The sequence below is a fragment of the Camelus ferus genome, chromosome 17, assembly GCF_009834535.1.
Source record: "Camelus ferus isolate YT-003-E chromosome 17, BCGSAC_Cfer_1.0, whole genome shotgun sequence".
Lineage (NCBI taxonomy): Eukaryota > Metazoa > Chordata > Mammalia > Artiodactyla > Camelidae > Camelus > Camelus ferus.
This window is the reverse complement of record NC_045712.1, coordinates 29,643,469-29,668,652: the sequence shown is the minus strand read 5'-3', so window position 1 is coordinate 29,668,652 and position 25,184 is coordinate 29,643,469. Positions and strand designations below refer to the sequence as shown.

At 60.9% G+C, this 25,184-nt stretch overlaps 1 protein-coding gene across 1 annotated transcript in view; it reads right to left on the bottom strand.

Moving 5' to 3' along the window:
- The window catches only part of IQSEC1 (IQ motif and Sec7 domain ArfGEF 1), a 281,388-nt gene that overhangs the window by 115,825 nt on the left and 140,379 nt on the right, over positions 1-25,184 (bottom strand). Inside the window, 1 exon segment of the mRNA XM_032458746.1 lies at positions 5,426-5,470. Coding sequence (XP_032314637.1) covers positions 5,426-5,470 — 45 coding nt within the window.

Sequence of the window (25,184 nt, the reverse complement as noted above, 5' to 3'; positions counted from 1 at the left end):
CAGTTTCTGGGCTGGAAGGAGGGGGATACAATTAAGCCGAGTTGCACAGTGTGGCCCACAGCAAAGGCCAGCGGGGGCCCTGCGCAGGGACGAGGAGGCCCTACATTCGGCAGGCGGGGACGGTCCCTCCAGCCCCGCTGCCCCATGGCACGGTCCCTCCCGGGTCCACATACCTTTTATAGACTCCGTGCAGCGGCTGCAGGCACAGGAACTGCCAGTAATCCAGGCAAAAGGCCTTGAACTTGAGCATTTTCGCCTCTCAGTCTGTGGCTCGACCCCCGTGGCACCTCCACCAAGACTGGGAAAGGGGCTGGGGAGCTGAGGGACGGGCCACTCTGGCCGCCCCGGCCCCTGCTGCCACGGCAGCCCCACTCACATGGCCCAGCCCCGCCGGCCGGCTCCTGCAGCACACGCCTCCAATACAAAGAGCAGCGCACAAAAGCCCAGCGACTCCTCGCGGGGCTCGCCAGGCAACCTCAGGCTCAGGCTGCCTCTGGTGGCGGGTGCTTCTCGGGGCTCCCCAGTGGGACCCTGGGGCGAACGGGGGAAGCTCTGGTTGTGCCGAGTTGCGGGGGCCCCGGGCCCAGCATCCTGGGGGCCTGGATGTCTGGGCTCCCGACTTTGGCTCTGTGAGCCCCCTCTTCCAACCGGGCCCCTGGTGGCCGCAGCAGCACCTGGCAAGGCCGTCACCCAGCCACCTGCCTGGCCCAAAGTGGCCAAGGCCAGGAAGACCTGGGGGTGGGGGTTGCAGGCAGGGAGAGGGCAAGATGACAAACACCACCTCGTCTGCCAGATCGAGTACGTTTAGCGGAATCCCCATCCAGCCCGTGAGCAAAAACTCACCATGTAGCCACTGTGGTGTGGGTGGGAGCAGGCAGCGGAGACAGACTGACAGGGCCCCTGGCGCGGTTGCCCGGGTGACAGGGACACACCGATAAAATCTAACATGGAACCTCGATGACAGCAGCTCATTGGCTGCCGGGAGGGGACTCCTGTGGGCTGTGGGGGGGCAGCCAGCCAGCCGGGGACATTGTTGGCCAGGGTCCGGGAACCACAGGCAGAACGGGTCACAGGTGGCCGAGCGGAACCACCAGGCCCAGCCTCGCCCCCGCCCATCCTGGAAGGTCCAGCTCCCGCTCTGGACGCCCCGTGGCCCCTTCCCTACACACCCGCCACAGGGACCTCAAAATGCCTCTCTTCTGCACCACACCCTCACGCGGCACCCCCTGCTCTCAGAGTAAAGGCCAAACTCCCGATCATCCACTGGCCTGCAGTGCCCAGGCTCCTACTGACCGTCTGCCTGCTCTGCGGCTCCCGGTGCCCAGACCCCTGGCTCCTGTCAGGTCCCCAGATCCACCTCCGCCTTCTGGGCCCTCCCTCTGCTAGATAATGCCGTCCCCGCTCCTCTCCACCCTCCAGACCGCACCTCCAGCCCCCTCAGAGCCTCCCTGACCATCTGAGCCCCCCGCATCCTCCCACCCCGGCTTTCTCCCCGGGACACGCCATCCTCTGCAAGGACCATTTATTTACTTGTCTGCTTGTGTCCTGCCTCCTTCTCCTGGACCTGCAGCACCAGCACCACAGCCCAGCCCGGCTCGCCGCAGTGCCGGGCCAGTGCAGGGGCCCGATCGCCGTCTGGTGCAGGGGTCTAGGGTCTTGGACGGCGGGACGGCAGGGCGCTCCTGAATGCACCACACTCGCCCCGCCTGCTCCCTGGGGCCCCTTGTTTGCTCAACACTGTTTAAAAAGCAGTGGTCTTATCACATCTTCGTAAGCAGAGCTCGCTGCTCCTCTCCATCCATAGATGAAGAAACAGAGGCTCGGAGAAGACCCCATCCCTGTGTATGAGGGATGACATCCAGGCACGTTGGCCTCAGACAAGAGCTGGTGCCACAGGAGGGCTGGGCCCGCGGATCCCACGCAGGCTGTCTGGCACCCAAGGTTGGGTGTGGAACCAGGCCTGATCCCATCCCCCACCCCCTCCCCTGTGCTGGCAAAACCAAAAACAATGCCATCAGCCTCAGGAGGGTGTTTCTCCATCCGGGCAATTGTGCCACCACCTCCTGCCCCCACAGGACACTGGCCATGCCTGGGGACACTTTGAGTTGCCACAGTGGGGAGGGACGTGCATTGAGATGCTGTCAAACGTCCCACAGTGCACAGGACAGCCCCCCCCACCAGGAACGACCCAGCCTAGCAGCTCTGGAGAGCAGCCCTCCCTCGGGAGTGGATGGAAAGGCGTTCCCAGGGGCTCCGTGGAGGCTCCCAATTACCAATGGGGAGTGTGAGGCCCAGGGAGGGGAGGGGGCGCAGCCAGCATCATTAGGACGGCCGGGCTGGACGCAGGTGGGGCGCAGTCCACCGCCCAGGCTGGGGAGAGGTGAGCCGCTGGGTAACTGGGCTGACGGCCAGGGCAGGCGAGGAAGGAGGGCAGGGGGCCTGTTTCCAGCCGGCAGAGCCAGCCTCCCACCCTCCCCCGACAGGACATCAGCTTCCCTCTCACGCCCGCCCAGCAGAGGAAGCCGGCTGTGTCTTTGAAAGGAGGCAATTACTGGCTGGGACCTTTGTTTCTGAATTCCCAGGCTGTGAGCAGGCCTCAGACCCTCCTCCGGTGGGACCGGCCAGCTCAGAGGCTCCCACGAAGCCGCCAGGCCAGTGGCCCTGCTGCACAGAAAGGGCAGAGGCCCGGCAGCAGCGGGAGCAGGAGGCGGGGGCCTGGGTCTGGCACCAACATTCCTTGGGGCTCTGGGTCTCAGTTTTCCTTATCTGTGAAATGGGAGGTCTGAGCTGGGCTCTGCCTCCGTCCCAAGGCTACTGGGAAGGTGAGACGTGAGGCGAGACCGCTGGGGTGCGGGTAGAGCTCATTAAGCACCTGCTGTTCCTCAAACGTGCTGGGCCAGCTCCACCTCAGGACCTTTGCACTGGCTGTCACACTGCCTGGATGCTCTTCTTGCAGACAGTCGCATGGCTCATCCCCTGCCCGCCCCCCTTTCCTTACGGTCTGGCTGAACGATGCCTCCTCCAAGAGGCCTTCCCTGACTACCTCCCGTCACTGTCCCCTTCACCCTGGCTTACCTTTCTTTATAGCGCTTGGGGACAACAACAACAACGTTGCCCGCCATTTCAGAAGCAAAGAATGCTGCTAGTCACCAATCCACCAACCACCACGGCAGCCCCTGAAGGTGCCCCTGCAGGGATTCAGGGGCAGTTAAGATGCACATCTAAGGAGCCGTTTCAGTGAGCCCTGACGCTTGCATCTTCCTGCACAGAGAAGCACCGCAGTCACTAGCTTGAGACGGCTTTTTCTGTGACCAGCAGCCTTCTTTGATGTAGGTCTGCCTAGCCACCCCCACCCCCCACCCCCACCCCGCCCTGAGCAAAACCTCCTCCTTGTCCTGGCCCCTCCCCGACCTCTTCAGAGCCTCCCTCAGAGGCCGACAGGCTGTCTCCCGGCCTAGCACTCTCAGTAAGGCCCCGGATAAAGCGTGACTCAGCTTTGAGGTTACACCCTTGTCGCCACCTGACATGTTACATTAAAACTCGGCTTCTCTGTCCGTTGGCCGCCCCGCTGCAGTGTCTCTGCGCGGGCAGTGGGCAGCTCGCTGTGGTCTCTGAGCCTCCAACACCTGTGGGTGCTCAGGAAATCAGGTCTAAGCATGGAGGGGGTGAGGTGAGGAGAGCCCAGGGGCCCAGCTCGTCCCCCCGGCTGTGAAGGCACGGGGCCACTGGCTGTGAGGCCAAGCGCGGCCAGCCTTGGGGAGCGCCGGTCACTGTGGCCACTCCCTGACCATGACCGCCCTGCCTTATGTGGCCAAGAGCGGGGCCTAGCTTTGGTGGTGAACGATACGGTCAAACGTGAGGGGGCAGGGGACTCGCTGGAGCCCGAACACAGCCCCCAGACACCCTGGGGCCAGAGCCCACCCAGCCCCTTCCCCAGCCTGACCCCAGGCAGGGCCGCGGGTGGTCAGGGGCAGAGCGGGCGGCCTTCCCCAGGGGGGAAGGGCAGTCAGGGCCCAGCTGCTTACAGAACTTTCCTGAACCTTCTCTCCCCCGGGGCCGAGCCGGCCCTGCCACGACTCCCACACACACACACAGGGCACCTGGGACCAGCCAGGCAGGGGCCCCTGAGTGTGTGGGTATGTCTGAGTGTGAGCGTGCAATCACTTTTGGGCTGAAACCGGGGTGTGGCCGCAGTGTGCGAGAACCATACACAGAGTGACGGTGCGAGGGTCTGGCTGCCGAGGGAATGGAGTGTGAGAACGTTCTGGATTCTGGTTGTGCAGGAAATGTGCACACACGGGCATGGAGTGTGCTGCAGCACCAGGCAGTGTCCACACCAGGATCTGGGTTCAAATCCCAGCTCCGCCCACCAGCTGAGAACCCTGAACAAGGGACTTCAGTAAAACGGGCGAGGAGCTCTGTGTGGGCGTGAGGAAGTGGGAGCCCGCCAGCCCTCCCCTACCGCCAGCGCCCGCTGTTACCGCCCGCCGTGGCTGTGGAGCGTCCGAGCACAGGACTACACGGCGTGTGGACGTGTGTGGACGGCCCTGCTCTCCGTCCTCCACGAGGGCTGCCGGGATGCCCAGCCCCGAGCTGGCTCAGGGAGGCAGCACCCAGATGGCCACCCCCAACCCTTCTCACAGCCCTGGCCACCTCCAGGTTTCAGAGCTGGTCACTAGGACCATCTCATCCTGTTACAGCACCTATGGCCACCTGACGGGGCAGGATGGGGAACTGCAGAAATCCCTTCTCACTGAGGCCGAGATCCTCGGGGGGCTGGGCTCTGCTCATGCCCCGCCACTGCCCTCTCCTCCCTCCCAGCGCCCCGGCCACGTCCACTCCTCTCAGGGCCTCACAAAGCATGCCCTCTCCTGGGAGAGGCTCACCTCCCACCCTCGCCAACTTCTGTCACCCCTACGCGTGGCACAGACGTCCCCTCCCAGCCCACCCCCCGCCGACCTCACTCCAGGACCAACTGCTGGTGCCTGGTCTTTCATGCCCCCAGACGTGCGCAGAGACCTGCTGACCCCTGTCCAGGGGCCTTCTCCTAGGCCAGTCTCCAGCCCTTTCTTCTCAAGACATCTTACAGAAACACCAAGATTCAAGACCCTCAAACACCCGCCAAGTCCACCAAGCACGGTCTGAAAACTAATGGAAACTGTCGCTTCTCCCTCGGGCTGTAACCTTGGTTGTCATGGGAACTGCGGCTGCCACCCAGCCCCTGGGGGACCAACAGCCTTGGATCTCAGAGGAACTGTCAGCTGAGCATGGTCCTGGGGGGACCTTGGGCTGATCCTGATCATTGAGGAGACCTCGGGCTGAGCCCTGGTCACCGGGGGGACCTCGGGCTGAGCCCGGACACTGGGGGGACCTCGGGCTGGTCCTGGTCACTGGTGCAGGCCAGGAGTAGACGGTGCAACAGTACCTGTATCTGTCACTGGAGAGGCTGCTTCCGGTCTCCAGGGAGCTCCTGAGGTGCCAAAAGTGAGACAGGATTACTGACGACCCCACACAACAACCTCCCAGGGCCATGCGAGCTCAGGCCATGCTGCGTCCCAGCTCAGGTCCTGGGGTAGGTGAGCAGCCCTGGGGAAAGCCTTTGGCCCCACGTGCGAGAAACCATGTGCTTTCTTTCCCTCTGATGGGTCAGCCAAACAGCTGCCCTGTCCCCACCCCAACACCAGGTTGGGGGTTCGCTCAGTCCCAAGGGGCCCTTGACAATGTCAAGTCCAACTGTTCCCCGTTGAATGGGGAAGCCAAGGCCCAAGGTTCCACAGGACTCCTCCCAGCAGAGGTTCTTTGCAGTCAGAGCTATGCCCTGGGGTGTGGCCTGAGCCCGCCAGCTGGCAGCTCTGCCCATGGGCTCCGTCCCCGCACAGACAACCCCTTCCCAGCATGAGCTGGCCCTGCCCCCTCACCCTCATCTCATCCTACCCCCGCCCCCAACCACCTGGGGCTCCCTGCTCCTGCAACACCAGCCTCATTCCTGCCCCAGGGCCTTTGCACTTGCTGTTGCCTCTGCATGGAGTGCTCTGTCCCTGATCACATTCAACAACTTTCCTACTTCCGGGTGAGGTGAAGTGGGGAGTCTCCTTTGACCTTGTTACCTGCTACAAACCATGGGTTAGAGGTGGGGAGTATAGTTGGGGGGGGAGCCCTGCCCGAGGCCCCACAGACGCCCCAGGAGGGAAACAGGCTCAGAGAAGGGAAATGCTGTGTGGCCAACACTCTGAGAGGCTTTCTAGGAGGGAGAGGGCAGGGATGGCCAGGCGGGCCTCCCCTCCCTCCCCTGCGGGGACTGTGCTGGGACCCGTGTGGGGTGTGGTGAGGAATCCTGGCCGCCAGGAAGCCCCAGATTAGGATGACCCACTCCTGGCCGCACCGATGTGGATGTGCTGCATGAGGCAGCTCCACTGCGATGTGACAGGGATGCCGGCAGGCGGGGCGGGGCTCCCCAGGGCATGTCCTGCCCAGGCCCCAGGCTGCCCTGCCACCAGCAAAGGGATTCCACTCCCAGCTCCAGTCCAGCTATGACCGCATCATGGTCATGTGGCACCATGCTGGCCTGCCACAGAGAGCCTGCCCAGCTCACAGTCCCTTCTCCAAACGCTTCCTTATCTAACCTGCCGTGTGAATCTCAGGAGGCACATGGCATCATGATCCCCGTTTACAAATGCTGATGATGCGGCTCGGGGCTCCCTGTACCTGGAACACCATTCCACTCCCTACCTCTTTATCTTGCAGCAAACTCCTATTCACCCTCCAAAACCCTACTCAAATGTCAACTCCTCTGTGCAGACTTCTTTGCCTACTTTGTCCCCCTAATCAGACTCCTTTCTACCTTTTTTCCTCTCCCTCCTTCCCTGCCCCCCCTTCTTCTCTCTCCCACTTCCCTAAGAACAGTGAATATTCTTTGAGCACTTCCTATGTACTCAGCATTGGTTTTGACCGTTGACAAGTCTCCATCACAGCCTGTGAGGGAGGTAAGGTGACACTCCACCATATTGTGGCACCTGGGTCCAAGATATTGCAGGGGGCACAATATTTTCCATCAGACAGTACCATCACCAAAGCACACACAAAGGTGGGGATGTTCTGCTGGGCATGACCTGCCCTCACAGTCCAGCAGGGCTGACCTGGCCTGCCGTGGCCTAGTCCTCAACCCTGTGACGCTGACCTCCTGATCGCCCTGTTGGGACTGACTGTGAATGAGCACTCTCCCTCTTCCAGGCACCCTGCCGGGTCCACGCAGCTGCAGATTGAGGCCTACTCTGCCCACCACCCTCCTTCACTGCTCAGCCAGACTGCAAACAGGAGAGGTACAGCCTGGGCAGGACAGGTCCCAGAGCGCAGGTGCGTGGAAAGCGTGGAGCAGCTGGACTGGGAACCAAAGGCCTGGGCTCAAACCTCAGGGCCAGGATGGGACAGGACACGGCCCCCTACACCTCGGCCTCCTCACCAGGAACGAGCCGCAGCGACAACAGCCCCACCTCGCCCAGATGCTGCGAGAAAGGGAGATGCTGCCTGCGGGGGAGAAGTGCTTTGTAAACTGGGAGGCACAGGCCGGCAGGTCCTTGATACCCACACGCTGTTACTAACAGCACACCCAAGAGTGTTTATTGAGATGTTTATTGAGCCTAAAGCTTACAACGCTAATTCTGGAGCCAAGAGGGCGAGGGTTCAGATCCCAGCTTTGCCATGTACTGGCTGTGTGGCCTTGGGCAAGTTAATGAACCTCTCTGTGCCTCAGTTTTCACTCCTCTTTTATAATGCTCTGGAAGATTAAATAGGTTAGTACACTGAGAACAGCGCAGAGTCAGCATTCTATGAGTCCAGCTATGGCCAGGATAAGGCCCCAAACAGGAGCATGTTACGTTACGCATCATACGAAGGCATGCTTCCGACAGCATGCAAATGAAATGTTAACGTGTTGCGTTTTAACACACTGATTCTGTATTAGTAGATGTTTGTTTTATTCACATATGTAATATCCTCATTTACAGGGGAAACCGCGGCTCTGAGAGGCAACCTGCTCAGTGCCACTGGCTCTTACTGAGGTGTGGCGGCCCCAAGCCCAGAGCTCTGTCTCTCTGCTGGAGCTCCTGCCCGCCCCCCGGCACGGGGCCCCAAGATATTTGGGGGACCCTGGACCAAGCTCATGGACTGCGGAGCTCTGGGTCAGCCGGGCAGGGCTCCAGCTCCTCCTCCTGCCTCCACCGTGGGCTTGGGGTGAACAGCCCGTCCCAGCCTCCCTGGACGAGGGGACTGTCCTTTCCCTGGATCCCTGCCCCCAGCCCTACTTTATCAGGCTCCTGGGGAGGCCACTTCCATCTCCCTCAGAGTAAACTGGCCCTCAGCCTCCCTGGCACGGTTTCCAACCAGCACCTGACCACCTACAAAGTCCAAGAACAGGAAAAGCAAGCCTGTGCTGTGAGAAGTCAGGAAGAGGGGTCTCTCGGGGGTGGACTGTGCCCCTGCAGGGGCCCCAGGGGGATCCCGGGAGGCTAGGTGGCTTCTGCCTGGGGGCCCAGGTGCTGGTTCCATGACTGTGGTTCGGTTTGCGACAATTCAACAAGCCGTACGCTGGATTTCAATACATATTTACATTCAAAAACCCCCAAACCCAAACCAGCCTGGTCCAGCCCCAGCCTGGAGCAGCAGGAAAAACCCAAGCCTTAATTCAGCACTGAGGGTCCTCCTGGAGCAGCTGTGTGGCCTTGGGAAGTCCCATTCCCCTTTCTGGCCTCAGTTTCCCTCTGCTAATAAGCAAGGCAGTGGCCAGTGCTTCCACCGCGGGCTGCGCGGTCCTCACTTGGGACGCCTCTAAGAAACACAGCTGTACTGACACCTGGGCTCCAGCCCAGGACAGAACCTCCGGGGGCATGCTTCTGCACCTCCGGTATTTTTTTTTAAACTCTTTACTTTAAAATAACCACAGGTGGGAGAGGGTATAGCTCAAGTGGTAGAGCGCATGCTTAGCATGCATGAGGTCCTGGGTTCAATCCCCAGTGCCTCCTCTAAAAATAAAATAAACTAACCTAATTACCTCCTCCTCCAAAAAATAATATAAATTTAAAATAAAATACAATAACAACAGATTCACATTAAGTTGCAAAATAAAATATGCAGGGAAGACCCCTCCCCCCGCCTCCTCCAGTAATAACACTGTGGACAAAAAATGCCGCCAACCAGCCAGCCATCAGCCACTGCAGCCACCCCAGCAGTGCACCCCAGGGGGACTCAGGATGGAGAAAACAGGAGACTGGCCCGAGACAGTGAAGAGGCCTGTCTAAGGCGATGCAGTTTTGCCACACATCGCTGTGTATGAGCGCCCGCCACCACGGGCGTTCCGGGACCGGTCCCTCTCCAGGCGCCACCCCTCCCTCTGCAGACACACCCACTTCTCTCCCCATCCTTCACCCCTGATGGCTTCTGTCCGTCATTTTGGCATTTCAGGATGTGCACAAAGAGGATCGTACAGTATATAACTTTTCAAGACTGGCTTTTTTTTTTCCACTCGGCATCATTCCCTGGACGTTTATTCAAATTGTTCACGTATCAATAGTTCCTTCCTTCTTACAGCTGAACAACGTCCCAGGGCATGGATGTACCACAATTTGTTTATCTATTCACCCGCTGAGGGACGTTGGGCAGTTTCCGGTTTTGGGGGGCCTGTGAGGGGCAGAGCAGCTATGAGTGTTCTCCGACAGGTTTCTGTGTGAACGTAAGCCTTCCTTTCTCTGGAACACGTGCCCAGGAGTGCGGCAGCCAGGTCGCTTGGCAGGAGCGCACTAACTCTGAGAAGAGCCCACCACACCGCCTCCCAGCGGCCGGACCGTTCACGCTCCCGGCAGCGCGTCCGAGGGGCCGCTTCTCTCGGCGGCCTTGCCGGCGCTCGGCGTGGCGCGTTTTACTTGCAGCTGTGCTGACGGACGTGGCGTGAAATCTCACTGTGGTTTCAGTTTGTGTTGCCCTAATGGCTTTCAACGCTGACCACCGTCCCATGTGTTTACCTGCCACCTGCACATTTTGTTCAGTGAAACAAAGGTGCCCCTCCGTGTTTAAAAGCTCCCCAGATGGGTCTAACCAGCTAATCCTCGAGGGCCCTCCCAGCCTAGAAAGTTCTGTTAATTTTAAAAAGAACATGTTGACCGGTGCAAGAATTCCTCCTGGCACCCTGTGCTTTTTGGAATAAACCCCTGGAGGGCCCTAGGGTGGGGTCTGGGCTGTCACGGGTGGCTCTGGGCCATTGTGTCTCTGGCCGGAGGGTGACTGTGTTTCTGAGAAGCAGGGAGAGGACAGAGGACAGGGGCAGGACGGGCAGAGGGCAGGTTCTGGAGGCTGTGGCGTGAGTGACGGGACCCTCCCCGGGGCCCCCGCCCCAGGGCGTCTGCTTAAAGCCCCCAGGAGCCTGAGCAGGGGGTGGGGGCCTGGCCTGGGGGACAGGGTGGCTCCAGACAGTCACGGGCCCTGGACTGGGGTTATTTGTGAAATTTACCTCCATTACCAAAGGGGCAGGGAAACCGCACACCTCCCTCTCACTAAATAAGTCACACGTACCCACAGTACCCACCGCAAGTAACAGCAGAGCCCCACAAGGGAAACAAAACGGCCCCCGGCCCAGCTCCCGAGGGACCAGCCAGCGGTGGTGTCTGAGGACACCTCTCGGCCGGCCTCTCTGTGCGCCTGGGACCCAAACCCGGTCTTAGTGCTTTTTGGTTACACAAAAGTACGCTCTGTCCTGTACCACATGCTCCCCCTCACTTCACACTTCTCTGCAATGTGCTTTTTCGGTTGTCAAACATTCCTCTGTGTCACCCTTTGGAAGCTGCCCGGAACCCCGGGCACACACCCTGCTGCCCGTGTGGTCCCCCGACACCATCCAGAGGCTGAGCGGCTGCCCCTCAATGAGGTCTCTGTGCAGGTGGCGGATGTGTCTCTAGGACCCGTTCCTGGAATTTCTGGCTTACAGGGCGGGATGTTTGCACGGCTCTGGGGACACATGGATGCCAACCCAAGGGGCTGGACTGATGCTCTCACAACAGTGGCAGGGGTGTCTGCCACTCCCAGGGCTCCCGAAGTTTCCATCTGGGGCAGACACTGGGCACCATTCTCCCTGTGCCCATGTTCTTGAGTCCCCGGCCAGCCCCGGACAGAGAGCACCCAGTGGCCAGCCAGGCCGGGCTCGCTCACTCCCAACCACCGCCCCGGGTGTCAGCTGTCACCTCTGTCACCCTTCCTCTCTGGGGCTCCAGAATCGGGGATGCAGAGAAGGTGGGAGGTGACCAGGCTGCCCTCTGACCCTGTCCAGTTATCCCTGAGGGGTGAAGCTGCTGTTGGATGTCACCCGCCAGGGTGCCCAGTTCCAGTCTGCCTCAGCCTCAGTTTCTTTGTCTGTAGAATGGGTGTGATCTTCCTGCCCCAGGGGCTTTGGAGGCTGGCGGACTGAGGGCTTCTTGTATACTAGACAGACGTGAGGCGTTGCCAGGCTGGCACCCCCTCCCCCCAATCCCCCCAGGGCCTCCCGCTGAGAAAGCCACAGAGCCCTGCCCGCCTATCCCAGCCTTCCTGTCCTGGCTCTGGGCCCCAGAGAGCCCTGACTGCAGGCACAGTGAGTGATTGTCCTGGGCTGGCCTCCGTGCCCCTCCGTCCTTCCAGGCTGCCCTGCCCAGAGCTCAACCCGAGTCTGGAAAACCCTCCGTGGCAGGGGGAGGTGGTGTCTCTGCCCGGCTCCCCTGGACACAGGTGTGGAGAGAGAGCTGGAACGGTGGCAGGGGCCCTGGGGTGAGACCAGGTGGTGGGGGGAACCCCTCGTCCCTCTCTGCACCTCAGTTTCCCCACCTGCACCATGAGGACGTTTGTCTAGAGAAACGGCTCTTAACTTTGGGGGTGGGGGTGTCTCCGGCCACTTCGGGACAAGGACTTGTCCATCCCACCTACTAACCGCGCAACCCTGCCTTGCCCCGCTCTCTGAGAGCCTGGTCCTGACCGGTACCCCTCACGACCAGCCCGCTTTACAGATGAGGAAACAGAGGCATCATTCAGAGCACAGGCTGAAACGACAGGGAGTAAGAGACACCGCTGCCCGTGGAGGGAGGGGCAGACAGGAAGAGCAGGTGCGCATCCCAGCTGGACCACGTGACCAGGTGCACAGACGAAGCAGGGGTGGGGGCTCCCCTCAGACCCTGGCCGGGAAGAGCCCCAGGGAGTCATGACCCCTGAGCCCGGACCTCCGCTCAGGATGGGTGGGGGCACTGCCCGCAGGTGGGCAGCAAGGGCGGGGTCTGAGCATGTTCAGGGTGAGGGCACGTCCAGCCTCCCCTGGCTCAAGGGAGTGGGGCTGAGGACTTGCCTCGCAGCCGGGAGCCTGGACAGGCCTGTGCCCAGTGCCCTTGGGTGTCGCGTCTGGGAACCAGGTCCTGTTAATCCTGTGCCTGGTTCGCTGGCAGGCAGGGAGCAGAGAGATGCAGTCTGTCCAGCCCCGCCAGGAGGGAGGGCCATGCTGCAACCCTCTTCAGATGCTGCCATGATCTCACTGCATCGTCCAGGGGCTGGAGTGTCGTATCCCCACTTTACAGACAAGAAAATCGAGGCTCAGAGAGGGTGAGACCTGCCCGAGGCCTCTCAGCTGGCAAGAGGCCTCACCCGGATTCTGGCCTGGGTCCCTTGCCCTCTGCTCCCAGGTCCCCACCCCTGGAAGTCATCCAGGCGGCTGCCCCCAACCAGGATATGCCAACCCCACTGGCCCTGAGGGTGGAGGACACGCGGAGGTCTCTCCATGGTGGGGGCCCCTCGAATCTCCGGAAAAGAAGCCAATTCACTTCAAACCCAGTAACTGACACACTTTTCAAAATTACTTTCAAATCTCTAATGCGCTCTCCCGGCTCAAAAGAACAACAAAAAGATGTCAAGTTGAAAAGCCCCCTCCCACAGTCCCACGTCCACCCAAGCCCCTGCCCCCCGGGGGTCCTGTCACGAGCTTCCTGGGAACCCCTACAGAATTCCTTTATGCAAAGAGGGGCAGGCACGGACATGCCCAGGTGTGTGTGCTGTGCACGCGCGTGTGACCTGGCTCTCACCCCATCTGGACACTCGGCCCTTGCTTTCCCCTAACACCCCTGTTCTGGAGCTGGTGGACGCCTCCCAGACGCCCCGTGGGCCGAGCCAAGCTGGCCATGGACCATGGCGGGGTTGCCTCCCCTTCCCTGTCCGATGCGGGGCCCACTGGCCGGCACCCCAACCAACACACTCTCAGCTCCACGCTGACCTCACATGACCAGATATACACACAACACCCTCTACAGCATCACACACGCACATGCGTGCACAGAAGCACGCAGACCCTCCTGTGAGGGTGGGGCCCACCCTGGTTGGCCCCAGGGCTAGTCTCTGGGTCGCACACCCACAAGAGTCAGGCTGGGATGGGCCCCCGGGCCCTGCACTCAACAACTCAACGCCCCAGGGGCACTGCCACTGTTATACCCCCAACTTGCAGAGGAGAGAGCTGGCTGCAGAGAGGGGAGGTGGCTGGTCCCCAGTCTCTCAGTAAGTGAGGGGCCCCTCGCCCCGGGAAACCCTTTGACTGCAGGGCGTATGGGACTGGGGAGTGGGTGGGGCAGGAGGGAGGGGAGGAGGCCGAGCTGGCACAGCTGATGCGGACCCCAGCCCACAGCAGCAGGGGGTGGACCCCAGCTCTCCTGGAGGGCTGCAGAGGGGCCTGGAGCCACAGTGGGGACCCCCAGCCACTGGACCCACCATTGTGGTGGTCCCTGGAGACACGGGAGCCACCTCTGTTCACCAGGAGGAGGAGCGCTCAGCCTGAAGGCTGTGGCATGGGGGTGTCCGTTCCAGGGGCGGCAAGATGCCATCACAGCACGAGGCTCCCCACGCGTCTGGTCTCTGCCTGCGACGCGCAGCTCTCTCCTGGCAGATGGCTGAGCCCTGGCAGGAGATCTCACGTGCCCTCGGCCCATGGGGCGGCCGGCGGCGGCGGCAGCCCAGGGAAGAAGTGCCCCTGGGCAGCTGGGCAGGGCTGAGCCCCGGGCGCAGGGCCGAGTGGGTGGGTGGAGGGGCAGCATCCTCACTGGGGCGTGGGAGTGGGGGCCTGTCCCAGCCCCAGTCTACAGACACACTGAGCTGGCTGCTCCCTGGCCCCTCCCTGGCACTGCCACCCACCCAGACCCCCAAGCCACACCCTTGGGCATGGCTCCCAACAGACCCCTCCAGGGTTTCCCAGCCTCCCCACCCCACCCAGCCTGGGCCTGGCATGGGGGTGCCCTCTGGACGTGCTTCTGGATGAAAGGAGAGAAAACTAACTTTAGGCTGAGGGACAGCAGGGGACACCTTTTCCTCACCAACACACCTGGACTGCCCCGAGCCAGGCTCTGGCCCCTCACCGAGGCCCAGCTCAGGGGCACCTCCTCCAGCCGCAGCCCCAGGGGCTCTGGGCCCACCAGGACAGGGATATCTGCAGAGCAGCAACCGCACCCAGTGCTGCTCCGGACCCGGGCACCCAGGCTGGCGACAGTCTGGTGGGAAAGCTGGGCCTAAAAGGACAAAGGCAGGACCCAGGCGGGTTGGCACCAAAAAGAGTAAGGGGTTTAGGGAGGCAGAGGGGTGGGGAAGGGACACCTTGTGACCTGATACGCGTGAGCCTTCAGAGGGACAGACGGGGCCCTAGGGGAGGGTGAGCAGCCCTGCTGTCCCCACGCGCTGGCCTGCCACTGATGGGCTGCCCCCCAGGGAGAGCCCTGCCCTCTCTGGCATCCTTCTGGACTTGGGGCTCCTGGCAGGCACACCAGCCAAGGGCATGGCTGTGAACAAGGACAGGATGGAGGAAAGCACAGGCCGGCGCGGGCGGGTGGCTGGAGGGCCCGGGGTCGGCCTGCCCGCGGGCTAGGAGACTCCTCACCCGGGGCTGCAGGGGGAAGCGCAGCCCTGAGGACAGGAGGGAGGGCGCAGAGGGCTGAGACCAGGCCCGGAGCACGGGGGCTGAGTGCACGGCCCAGCCCCCGCCCGGGGGTCCGGATTTGAGCCACTGGCTCCTGGAGCCTGTCTTCTCCTGCCTCCAGGGCGCTCTGTAAACCGGGAAGCGCGAGGACGAACGAGCGGGTGCTGGCTCCTCCAGCTGCAGGGTCCCAGCCCTCCGCGGCCCCCACTCTGGCTGAGAAACTGCCCTCACCTGAGTACCAGGTGTTGCCCGCGGCCACCTCTGTGTGTCCTCGCCCGACCTCAGAGCCAAACGGCCCACTTGACAGATGGGGACAGGGCACGCCTGTCCTCCAGTCCTCGCTCTGACTCCCCCACACTCCTTCTCCCCAGCGAGGCTTGGCACAGCCGGGAGGGGCCCCTCCCTGAGGGTGTGAGGTCGACCTGAAGTAGATGCTGCGTTTTCTTGGATAACTCAAAATGCCCCAGGCAGCTTCTGGGTTTTTAAAAAAATTTCCAATATATACCACTGAGAAAAGAGGAAAGATGAAAGACTAAGGTAAAAGATTCTCATTTGTAGGTCCCAGTTGGCTAAGAAAGAGGAAGACATGACACCGAGTGGGGGACGGGAGGGTCAGCCAGAGCCCTAGCACCGGGGGGACTGCGGACTCACCCAAACATGCAGCCACGAACCCTCTCATCCCAGCCACGGAGCCCCTGGAACTCAGTCCCATGACTCCAGGCTCCAGGCAGGGGCCAGGGGCCCCACTGAGCTGGTGGGCTGTCTCCAGCCTCGATGGAGGCCCCATTGTACAGAAAAGAAATCTGAGGTTCAGAGAGGTAAGTCTTCTGCCCCAAGTCACACAGCCAGCCATTGGGCAGCAGATAAGGGGTTCCATCCGAGCCACTCCTGCGGCAGGAGGAGGTGCTAGAAAAGTCCCTGATTACCCCAGTACCTCGGCCCCCACCTCTGCTGGGCCCACCCAGTTTCAGAGAGATCCTCGGAGGTGCTCTGATCACTCAGCAGCCCAGGAGATGGTCAGGGGCTGGAGCCCAACCAAGGATGGGGGGATCTGAGGGACTCGGGTGCCCGCACCCGGACTAGGTGAGGCCGGAAGCGTCTCTCTGATTTGATGAAGGAGCAAATGGGAGAAGATGCACGCGTTACCCTGGCCTGGTGAGCGCTGGGAGATCAGGGCTGAGGGGTCCGGCGATAACCATGGTGATTAAAAATGCATTGCTTCCCTTATTAACCATTCCAAGCAGATGCTGGGACCACCCTGATGAAGAATGAAACCACTGCAGGGAACCAGTAAAACATCTCACGATCAGCCGAGCCCGGGGGCTGCTCCAACGGGACCCTCTCACAGGGACCCCTCTGGGGTCAGGCACGTCTGGGGATGAGGAGCACGGGACATCTGGGGCCCAGGACCTGGGTCCCTGCAGCCCTCGTGCCCCCGGCTCATCCCCAGGGGGGAAGGCCAGGGCCCTTCCCTGGGTCTGAGGAATGAGCCGGCCCCAAGCCGGCACCGTGCCCGCTCTGGCTTCCACCCCGCTGCCCCCAGCCTCGCCGGCCTCGCCCCGGTTCCCCTGCAGATTGTTCCCTTCTCTTAACCTTGCAGTCTCAGGCGGCCAGGCTCATTTTTGTCTTGAAGGAATGCCCACGTTTTGTCTGTCGCAGCTCCCCGCTGCTGGGCGGGGGCAGGGACCTGGGGACGGAGGGCTGGGAGAGCCAGCTGACTGCGCTGCCATGTGCTGGTGGCCCCAGGCAGCAGGGCGGCCATGCAGGCCCAGCTGAGGGCTGCCCCCTGGAGGGGGGGGCTGGGTCCCGGCTCCTCGAGGAGCTCTGGGGAGGGCACACGAGACCCCGGGGGCAGCAAGAGGGACCTGCACTGCCTTTCTGGGTGGAGGAGGCTGGCCCCAGTGCCCCCGGTGGGGTTCAGCCTTGGGGAGATGGGGTCTAGGGGTCTCAGCTGTCAGGGAGCTTGGTGACCACACAGGCCACGGAGGGACTGAGATGGGGTGTGGGGGTGGTCACTGGCCTTTCTGTCCCACAGTCACCTAAGGGTCCAGCTCATTAGACCCCACATTTCCCCCAGGACTTTTATTTTCTGAGTAAACTTTCAATTTTGAGATAATTATAGGTTCACTATAGTTGTTAGGAAAAACAGAGTGCCTGGCACAACTTTACCTACTTTCCCCAACGGTAACATCCTGTGAAACTGCAGGGCAACGTCACTCCCAGGGCGCTGGCCCCGCACCGTCCACCACCTCTGACGGATCTCCTGCTTGAGTCCTACGCGTGCATGTGCGCGTGCGCGTGTATCTTTAGTTCCACGTGCTTTTACGTGCAGGTTCACATCAGGACGCACAATACTTCCATCACCACAGACGTCCCTTGTCCGGCACCCCCTCTTTATGGCCCAAACCTGTGCACCCCTTCTCTGGTCTGAAATGAAGTTCATGAATAATATAATCTATCTACACACATATTTTAAAGTGAAAGTCATCAGAACACCCCAGCTGTAACAACACAGAAAGAAAAGAGGAAAGCAGTTTACAGTGAAGTGACCAGCAATGAGGTACGTCAGTGGTGGGCGCACGAGGACCAGGACGCGTCCTTCGTCTGCCTCTCTGGGGGAACGGCAGCGACAGACCCAGACGGATACAGGGGGTGGCTCGCAAGTTGGGTGCCACGAGGGATGCTGCTCTCGTGACGTGATGTCCCGAGTGGTGACAGCTCTTGGCAGGGCGGTGAGCATATCGAAGACTGATCGCTCCCCTGACTGTGAGAAGAGCGGCTGAGTTCCTGGAAAAGTCCATGTATTTCACAATCACATGAACCGTGTTTTGTGGTTCAGGCGTCAAATGGCGCGAGGCCTGGGGCGTGGGTTTTCACTTCTGTGAATAGCTGGTGACACATTTGCACGTCTGGGCCACACAGGTCACCTCCCACACTGGAGGGAGTGAGGTCCCTGGCCCTCCCACCAGACACTTCTCCACGCATCCACTCTGAGAGCCACCCGCACCTCCAGGGCCCCGGCACACCCTCTGCCCCCAACACTGGCCCACCCGCGTCTGGCTCCCTACGGGCAGGGGCTGCTGTTCCCAGGCTGCAGCCCGGGCCCAGCACCAGACAGGGGCTGCTCACCGTGCCAACAGAACCGACCGGGCCAGCCAGCTGGCCCAGGTGACGCGCAGGGTGCTCCTCGGGTGCTCCAGGACCAGCATCACCAGCCTCCCCTCTCCTGCTGAGGAGTCACTTCCTTTGTGGAGGCCACGCTGCCAGCCACAGGTCAGGGCCTCCCACAGAGGGACGGTGTCAGCTCCTTCAAGGGCTAGCTGGTCACCACGTCCCCTGAATGGACCCTCAAGTCCAGAACCGCAAAGCAGCATTGGAAACTCTGCTTTGTGTAACAGGCTGGTGGTTGAGGCACTTCAGTAACAAATCACACACATCGATGCACAGGAATTCCCCAGAAGGACCTCAAGAAACTGCACACAGTGGTGGCCTCTGGGCAGAGGGACCTGGCAGGGGGTGGGGGCAGGCGACTCTGCACTGTGTACATTTTTGTACCACGTGGATAAAATCTCTCTCAAGCCTATGAATAAACAAAGTATAGCCCCCCAAAAGCTGGAAGCAGGTATTATCGGTGTGATTAAAAAGTTCTGAGCACCTATATCGTGCCAGGCACCCCCAAGAGCCCAGCTCCCTGGGTGACTGACACCCTGGAGGACCGGGTTCTGGGTGGGGGGACCAGGGCCCCACGTCCGCCATCCCTGCCCCTGCCCTGGGACAGAAACTCCAACAAAGGCAGTGGAGGCATCAGCAGGTGCCCAGCCAGACCCAGCCCTGCCCGGTCAACGCCAGGGGTCCCCCGGGCTGAGTGGTCATCCTTCAGGAGAGAAGGAGGATGAACTTCACCCTCATGCCTGCATTTATTCAAGAAAGGGTAAATCAAAACCACAGCGCAACACTACTACACACCGCGAGGACCGCTATTAGAAACACAAACAAAAACCCAAAAAACAAAGTAGCAAGTGGGCGCGAAGATGTGGAGAAACGGAAACCCTTGCGCAGTGTTGGTGGGAATGTAAAATGGGGCAGCTGCTGTGGAAGACGGGGGAGGTTCCTCAAAGAGTTAAACGTCAATTACCATACGACCCAGCAGCGCTACTTCTGGGAACACACACAGAAGGGCTGCAAGTGGGGTCTCAAGGACGTGTCTGCGCGCCACGTTCAGAGGAGCATCGGCACAGCAGCGGCAAGGTGGGAGCAACGACGGCGCCCGCAGACCAGTGACGCATGAGCAAAGTGCGGCCCGTCCGTACAAAGGATGCCGTCCAGCCTCAAGGAGAAGGAACTTCTCAAACTTGCTGCGGCGTGGATGAACCTTAAAAACATCATGCTGAGTGAAATGAACCCGTCACAAAAGGACAGACACTGTGTGATCCCACTCATCTGAGGCCCCTAGAGGAGTCAGATTCACAGAGACAGAAGTAGGGCGGTGGGGGGCAGGGGTTGCGGGAGGGGAGGGAGTTAGTGTTTACTGGGGACAGGCAGTTTGGAAAGAAGAAAAGGCTGTGGAGATGGACGGTGGACGTGGTCTCACAACAGTGCGAATGCACTAATGTCACCGAACCGGACACCTCGAATGGTTAAAATGGTAAATTGTAAGTTGCGTGCATTTTACCATGATTTTTAAAGAAAGATGATTGACGTCTTACAGAAACAAAGGCAAGACTAAGCCTGGGAGGCTCCCAGGCGGGGGGGGGGGCCAGAGAAGCGGGGGTGGGGACCACAGAGGGGCCTGGGCCGTGGCAAAGGCGGGGACCAGGGGCGGGGAGCGCAGGCCCAGGGGCGCCCAGCAAGGCGGGCCCAGCTGGGGGACAGCATCCCTGCCTGCTCTGTGAGCCCCCTCCTTCCCCGCACCCCACCCCTGGCCTCTGGGGCAAGTTCTCCAGCTGCACTGTCTGTACACCGGGGACAGCAGCAGCCCCTTCCCAGGGTCACCGCGCAGGTCAGATGAGCTAGAACCTGCAAGGAGCTGCAACCCGAGGCTCAGGTTTGCACCCCGAGTGCCCTCCCCTCTCTGACCACGAGGCAACCCTTCTTCCCCCACATGCCTGCAAGCAGGGGATGCGGGAACCCCCCGGGCTCTGGGTCATCGTCCTGGCCTGGCTCTCGGGACTTTGTCAGGACATTGTTCACATCTGTCTCCCTCGGGGGCCTGTATCCTCCCAGAAGGCAGAAACACTTTCTTATTTGGCTCTACGTCCCTTTGCTTAGGGCAGCGTCCAGCGCGGGCTCCGTAACACCTTCAATCAATAAAGGTTTACTGAGCAGTAACTATGTGCCCAGCGCTCTCTAGGTGCCAGAGACGGCAGCAGCCAACGTGCCATCCACACCGCTGTCCTGGCGCAGCTGACACGCCAGGGGCCACGATGGACCAACCCACCAACAAGTAGGGACCCAGCGTGGCCAGCACTGGGCAGGCGCGGCAGGGGGGTCGCCACCCAGATCCGGTGGCTCCAGGCAGAGTGAAGAGTGAACGAGCAAGCGAATGAATGAGTGAATGAAAGGACAGATGTGCAGGGGAGCGAGACTGCCCCATGCCAGCCCCCCGCCCCGCAGCTCTGAGTCTCACTCACTCACTGCAAACTCCCTCCCGCCCAGCTTCCTGCGCTCGAGCAGCAGGATGCCTCGCGCCCATGGTAAGTGTAGTTACAGTCGGAAGGAGGCTGACCTTAATTAAGACACCATTAATTAAGCTGTCAGCACGGTAATGCCCTCGGTTGTTAGCAGATTTGATTAAGGAACAATTCTTGGAGGCCTCATAATTTCCCCATTTCATGAATAAATCTCCTCCCTCTTTCCTCGTCATCCCTGGTCCGGTGGCGAGGCCGCCTCCATCAGTGCCTGAGCTCCTGGTGGGACCCGGCCCTCTCAGCAAGAGTCTAGACACCAAAGCTCAGCTGGGGGCCCACAAGGTGGTGGGGATGAGACCGACCAGAGGACAGGGAGGCCAGGAAGGGGTGGGCCACTGGCACGGAGCAAGTCTGTCCAGGTCTGGTGCGTGGCGTACTCGGGGAGGGACATACTGCCAAGAGCACAGCAGGAAGCAGCCAGGGGACCTCAGTCAAGCTGCTGCTTCTCTCTAAAATGGGATGGTTAACACCCCACTTTAAAGGTGAGAACCAATGAGGCCAGTGGCATAGGAAGCTTCCAAGCCAAACAGTGTAACCCTGTCGGTGGCCACGGCACTCCTGGGCTGCTGTCTGCAGCTGTCCTGAAAGCTAAGCGTCTGGAGGCTCTCAGCTCCCCAGCCCTCCGCACCGCGACAGCCCAGGGGACAACAAGGTCTGAGCCGCAGGTGCTGGGAGAGCCCTGGTTCTGGTCCCCAAATCTTCCTCCAAGCAGGGCAATCCTCCTCTTCAGCCACCCCCTCCCCAGTCACTCTGCAATCTCTGGTTCCCGGGGGTCTGGTGGCAGCACGTGGGAGGATGGCCTGGATGTTGGGGTGCCAGGCTGTGGGAGCCTGCAAGCCAGAGCAGCGGGACACGGAGGGAGACAGGGAGCCGGGAGCCCCCCTGACCGGTCGCCATCCCCACCAGCCCCGCCCCCTCCCAAGCGAGCGGAGGAGACAGGCGTTGTCCGTGGGTCAGCAAACCTGGGAAGGGGGGACACGTTAAAAGGCAGGTTCCTGGGCTCCCGGCAGACCGAATGGGTCTGCACTGGTATCGGGAAGGGGACTGAAATCAGTACCGTAGCTGTGTCCTTGGCAAAATCACGATGGACAGGATGGGGCGGCAGTGCGTGGGGAAAGGGCTGCATTCGTGAACCTCAACCACAGCTGTGCATTAAAGTCACATGGGGACCTAAAGCCACCCTGACGCCTGCACCCTCCCCACACGCATAAAGCAGAAACTCTGAGGGGTGGGACTCAGGCATGGGTGTTTAAAAAAAAATTCTCCTCGAGTAATTCTAGTACAGAGCCCGGGCTGAACCCCCCACTGCAGGCCAGTACGGCCCGTCTCCTGGGGACGTTGCGGAGCCTCGGTTTCACCATCTCTAAAATGGGAGCCGTGGTGCCCGTCTGTCTAAGGCTGTTTCGTGGCTTCATCACTGAGATCAGATGCTGGGCAGAGCGCAGACAACGTCCGCTGTCACACTTCACCCCATGACTCCCTCCCGCCTCCACCCAGGGGTTAATGGCACTGAGAGCTGAGAATTTCTCTGACCTCGGGCTCCCAGGCGCAGGCAAGGTGTGGCAGGGAAAATACAGCTGCCTTGGGAGTACCTATTCCCAGCCGCGGTGGCGGAAGTTCCAAGCCAGGAAAGGATTTACTATTTGTTTCCAAAAATACAGCCAGGGCCCTGTCACAAGGAGTGAGAACTCCGGCATGTTCCGCTCACATCAACAAACCCGTGGGCTTTTCCACTTAAAAAGCAAATGAACTTCATGGCAAATCGAGACCTGGGCCACCTCCATCACCCTCAGGGCTCTCGCCCAGGCCCACTGACGCAGCGACAGGAGCTGTCTCCTTGTCTCCACGCTCCATTAATGAGCAAGCCATCCGTCCCTCAGGGGAAGGGAAGGGTGCTGCTTACCCAGGGCTCCACGGACCCACATCAGGGTGCAGGGGGTTCGGGCCCTTGGAGTGCCCCCAGATGTCCCCCGACATGATGCTCCAGGCCTCCCCTTCTGGTCCTGGGACTGAGCCCAGCCTGAGGGTCCAGCTCTGCCCTCTAATCTCACAAGGTCTGAAGTCACTAAACAGCCCCCAGTGGCCCAGCATGGGCAGGTGCCTGGGGCAGGTGGAGATGTGGGGCTGCCTCCGGTCCCAGGGAGGAGTCCTGTGAGGCCAAAGACCAAAGGCTGCGCACCCCAGAACAGCACCCCACAAGGCCCCAGCAAGGGAAGCGGGCACCCTAATCCGATGCCCCAGGAGGCCTGGCTTAGTGAAGCACAGGCTTGGTTTCCATAAATACCCGGGCCTGTGATGTCACCACCCCGCGCACACTCACAGCCTCTGCCGCTGGCGTTGGGCCCAGCAGACAGGTGTTCTGCCACTGGCCCATGGGACACCTGGGTGGCCCGGGGGGTGCTGACGCCCCCTGCTCACAGCGGCAGGCTGGGCCTTCACCTGTCCGTGGAGGACACAGCATCCTGCCCCCACCCCAGCCTTCCTGTCAACCTCCCATCAGACATGGCTGAAGGGCCGGTCATGGGAGAGCTGAGCAGGAGACTTTTCCAAATGGACACACCAAACACCAATAGGGTAAGCAGCAGGTCTGGGGGCCCTGTGCATAGATGTGGGGGGCTACCTGCCCTCAGAGAAACGGAATTTCACAGCCCGATGGAGAGCTGCTGACTAACAGCCTTTTCCTCATCGTCACACCAACAAAAACATCCACTGCAGGGGACAAACGCTGGCATCTCTGCCGTCCAGCTCCCTCAGCAAGCCACCTGCACGGCAACCCACCCTCCCCCCCAGCCCCCGCTCCAGCTCCTCGCTCGGCAAGGGCCCCTCTGGCCTCTGGCCTCTGGCCTCGAGTGCCAGGCATGATAAGCCTGCACGTATACTCACAAGTAGCGTCTTCTGCACGCCATCCTGTCTGGGGGCAGCTTCCCCTCCTCTCCCTCTCCGGCTGGGAAGGCTTGGTGGGTAGAGGCGCAGCAGGGCGCTCCGGCGAGAAGTGGAAGGGAATAAAATTAAACCGAGGGGCCGGTCACATTCCCGGGGGTGGCGGGCTCCTCCAAGGAGCCTGGGGCAGGCTCAGCGGGAGGCAGGAGCAGGCTCCGGAGAGCCAGGAGCCTTTGAGGATGTCGAGTCACCACAGCGGCCGCGCCGGGAGCGGGCGCGGGCCTCGCTGCTACCTGGGACCACCTCGGGCTTCTCCCCCCCGGCACATCCGGGACGGCGGGGCGCGGGGGGAGGGGAGGGCGGGGGCAGTCCGCACGGGCTCGCTCTCGCAGCATCCGGAGGAGGGGCCGGCGCAGAGGCTCCCCCCGCGCCAAAGGAGCAACGTAGTGCGGCCGCGCTGGACCAATCGCGAGGCTCCCGTCTCCGTGGCAACCGCAGCATCAGGCGCGGCCGCCCCGCGGCGCCCTCGCTGCAAAGTCACCCAGCAGGCGGAGAGCGGCCGCGCGGTGGCCGGCACTCGAAACCTGGAAGTCTGTTGCTAAAATGCACGCGCTGCCCCGGAGCCCGCTATGACGTTGCTTTCCAGAGTGGCTTCTCTGTCTCTGGCACAGAGACGCAAGAGCCACGGAACGCGTGGGGCTGGCACCCTGGAGCCAGGCCGACCGATTGGCTCTGCCTCCCAAAGGCCCTGAGACTCTGGGCAAGCCGCCTCTTTTCTGGGAGCCTTGATTCATGCTACTGTAGAATGGGATCATAACAGCTACGTCACAGGGTTCCAGGAGGGCTTCCCACACAGCAGCCGCACAGCTGGGTGGCAGCAGTTGTCATCTGTGCTGGCCACGTCCTGGGGGCTAGGGAGAACTTCTGGTCTAGCTGTGGTGCCCACTCATTCATTCACCCACTCACTCACACATTCAGCCAACATTCAGAGCCCCTGCCACATGCCAGGCACTGCTTTTGGACTGAATAAGGCAAAGGACCTGCCCTCATTCATTCACTAGAATGCCCTGCTTGCATTCTAGGGGGAAATAGGAAATCAACGGATACAGCATTTTGCATGGTAGTAAGGATCAGGGTAAAAATAAAGCAGAAGGTGATGGGGGGACCCGGAGGAGAGTGGGGGGGGGGGAGGTAAGCCGCCTATATCAGCGGAGGGGCGGTCAGGGAGCGTACATGTGGGCTGAGACCTGAATGATGGCAGATGGATGGGGAGGAGCCTTCCAGGCAGAGGGAACACCTAGTGTCCAGGTCCTGAGGGGGAAATGAGCTTAGTGTCTGAGTAACACCGAGGCCGGTGTGGCTGGAGTCTGGGAGCCACAGGGAGGTGACGGTGGGACAGCCCCCATCCATCCTCTCCTCCCACATTCACTTTCAACTGATCAGAGCCTACTTCTTCATCGGTAAATCAGGAACTCCAAACCTCTTGTTGTATATTTGTGTATATACATACACACACATCTATAAAATACATAAAATTTTTATATGCATTATAAATCCTCACAGCAACCTCCGTGAGATATAAGATTTTCCAGGAGCGGAAACTAAAGCCAGGGCTTCAGCAGCTGGTCCAGGCTCACACAGCGGGGTGGCCGCCAGGGTAGTCTGGC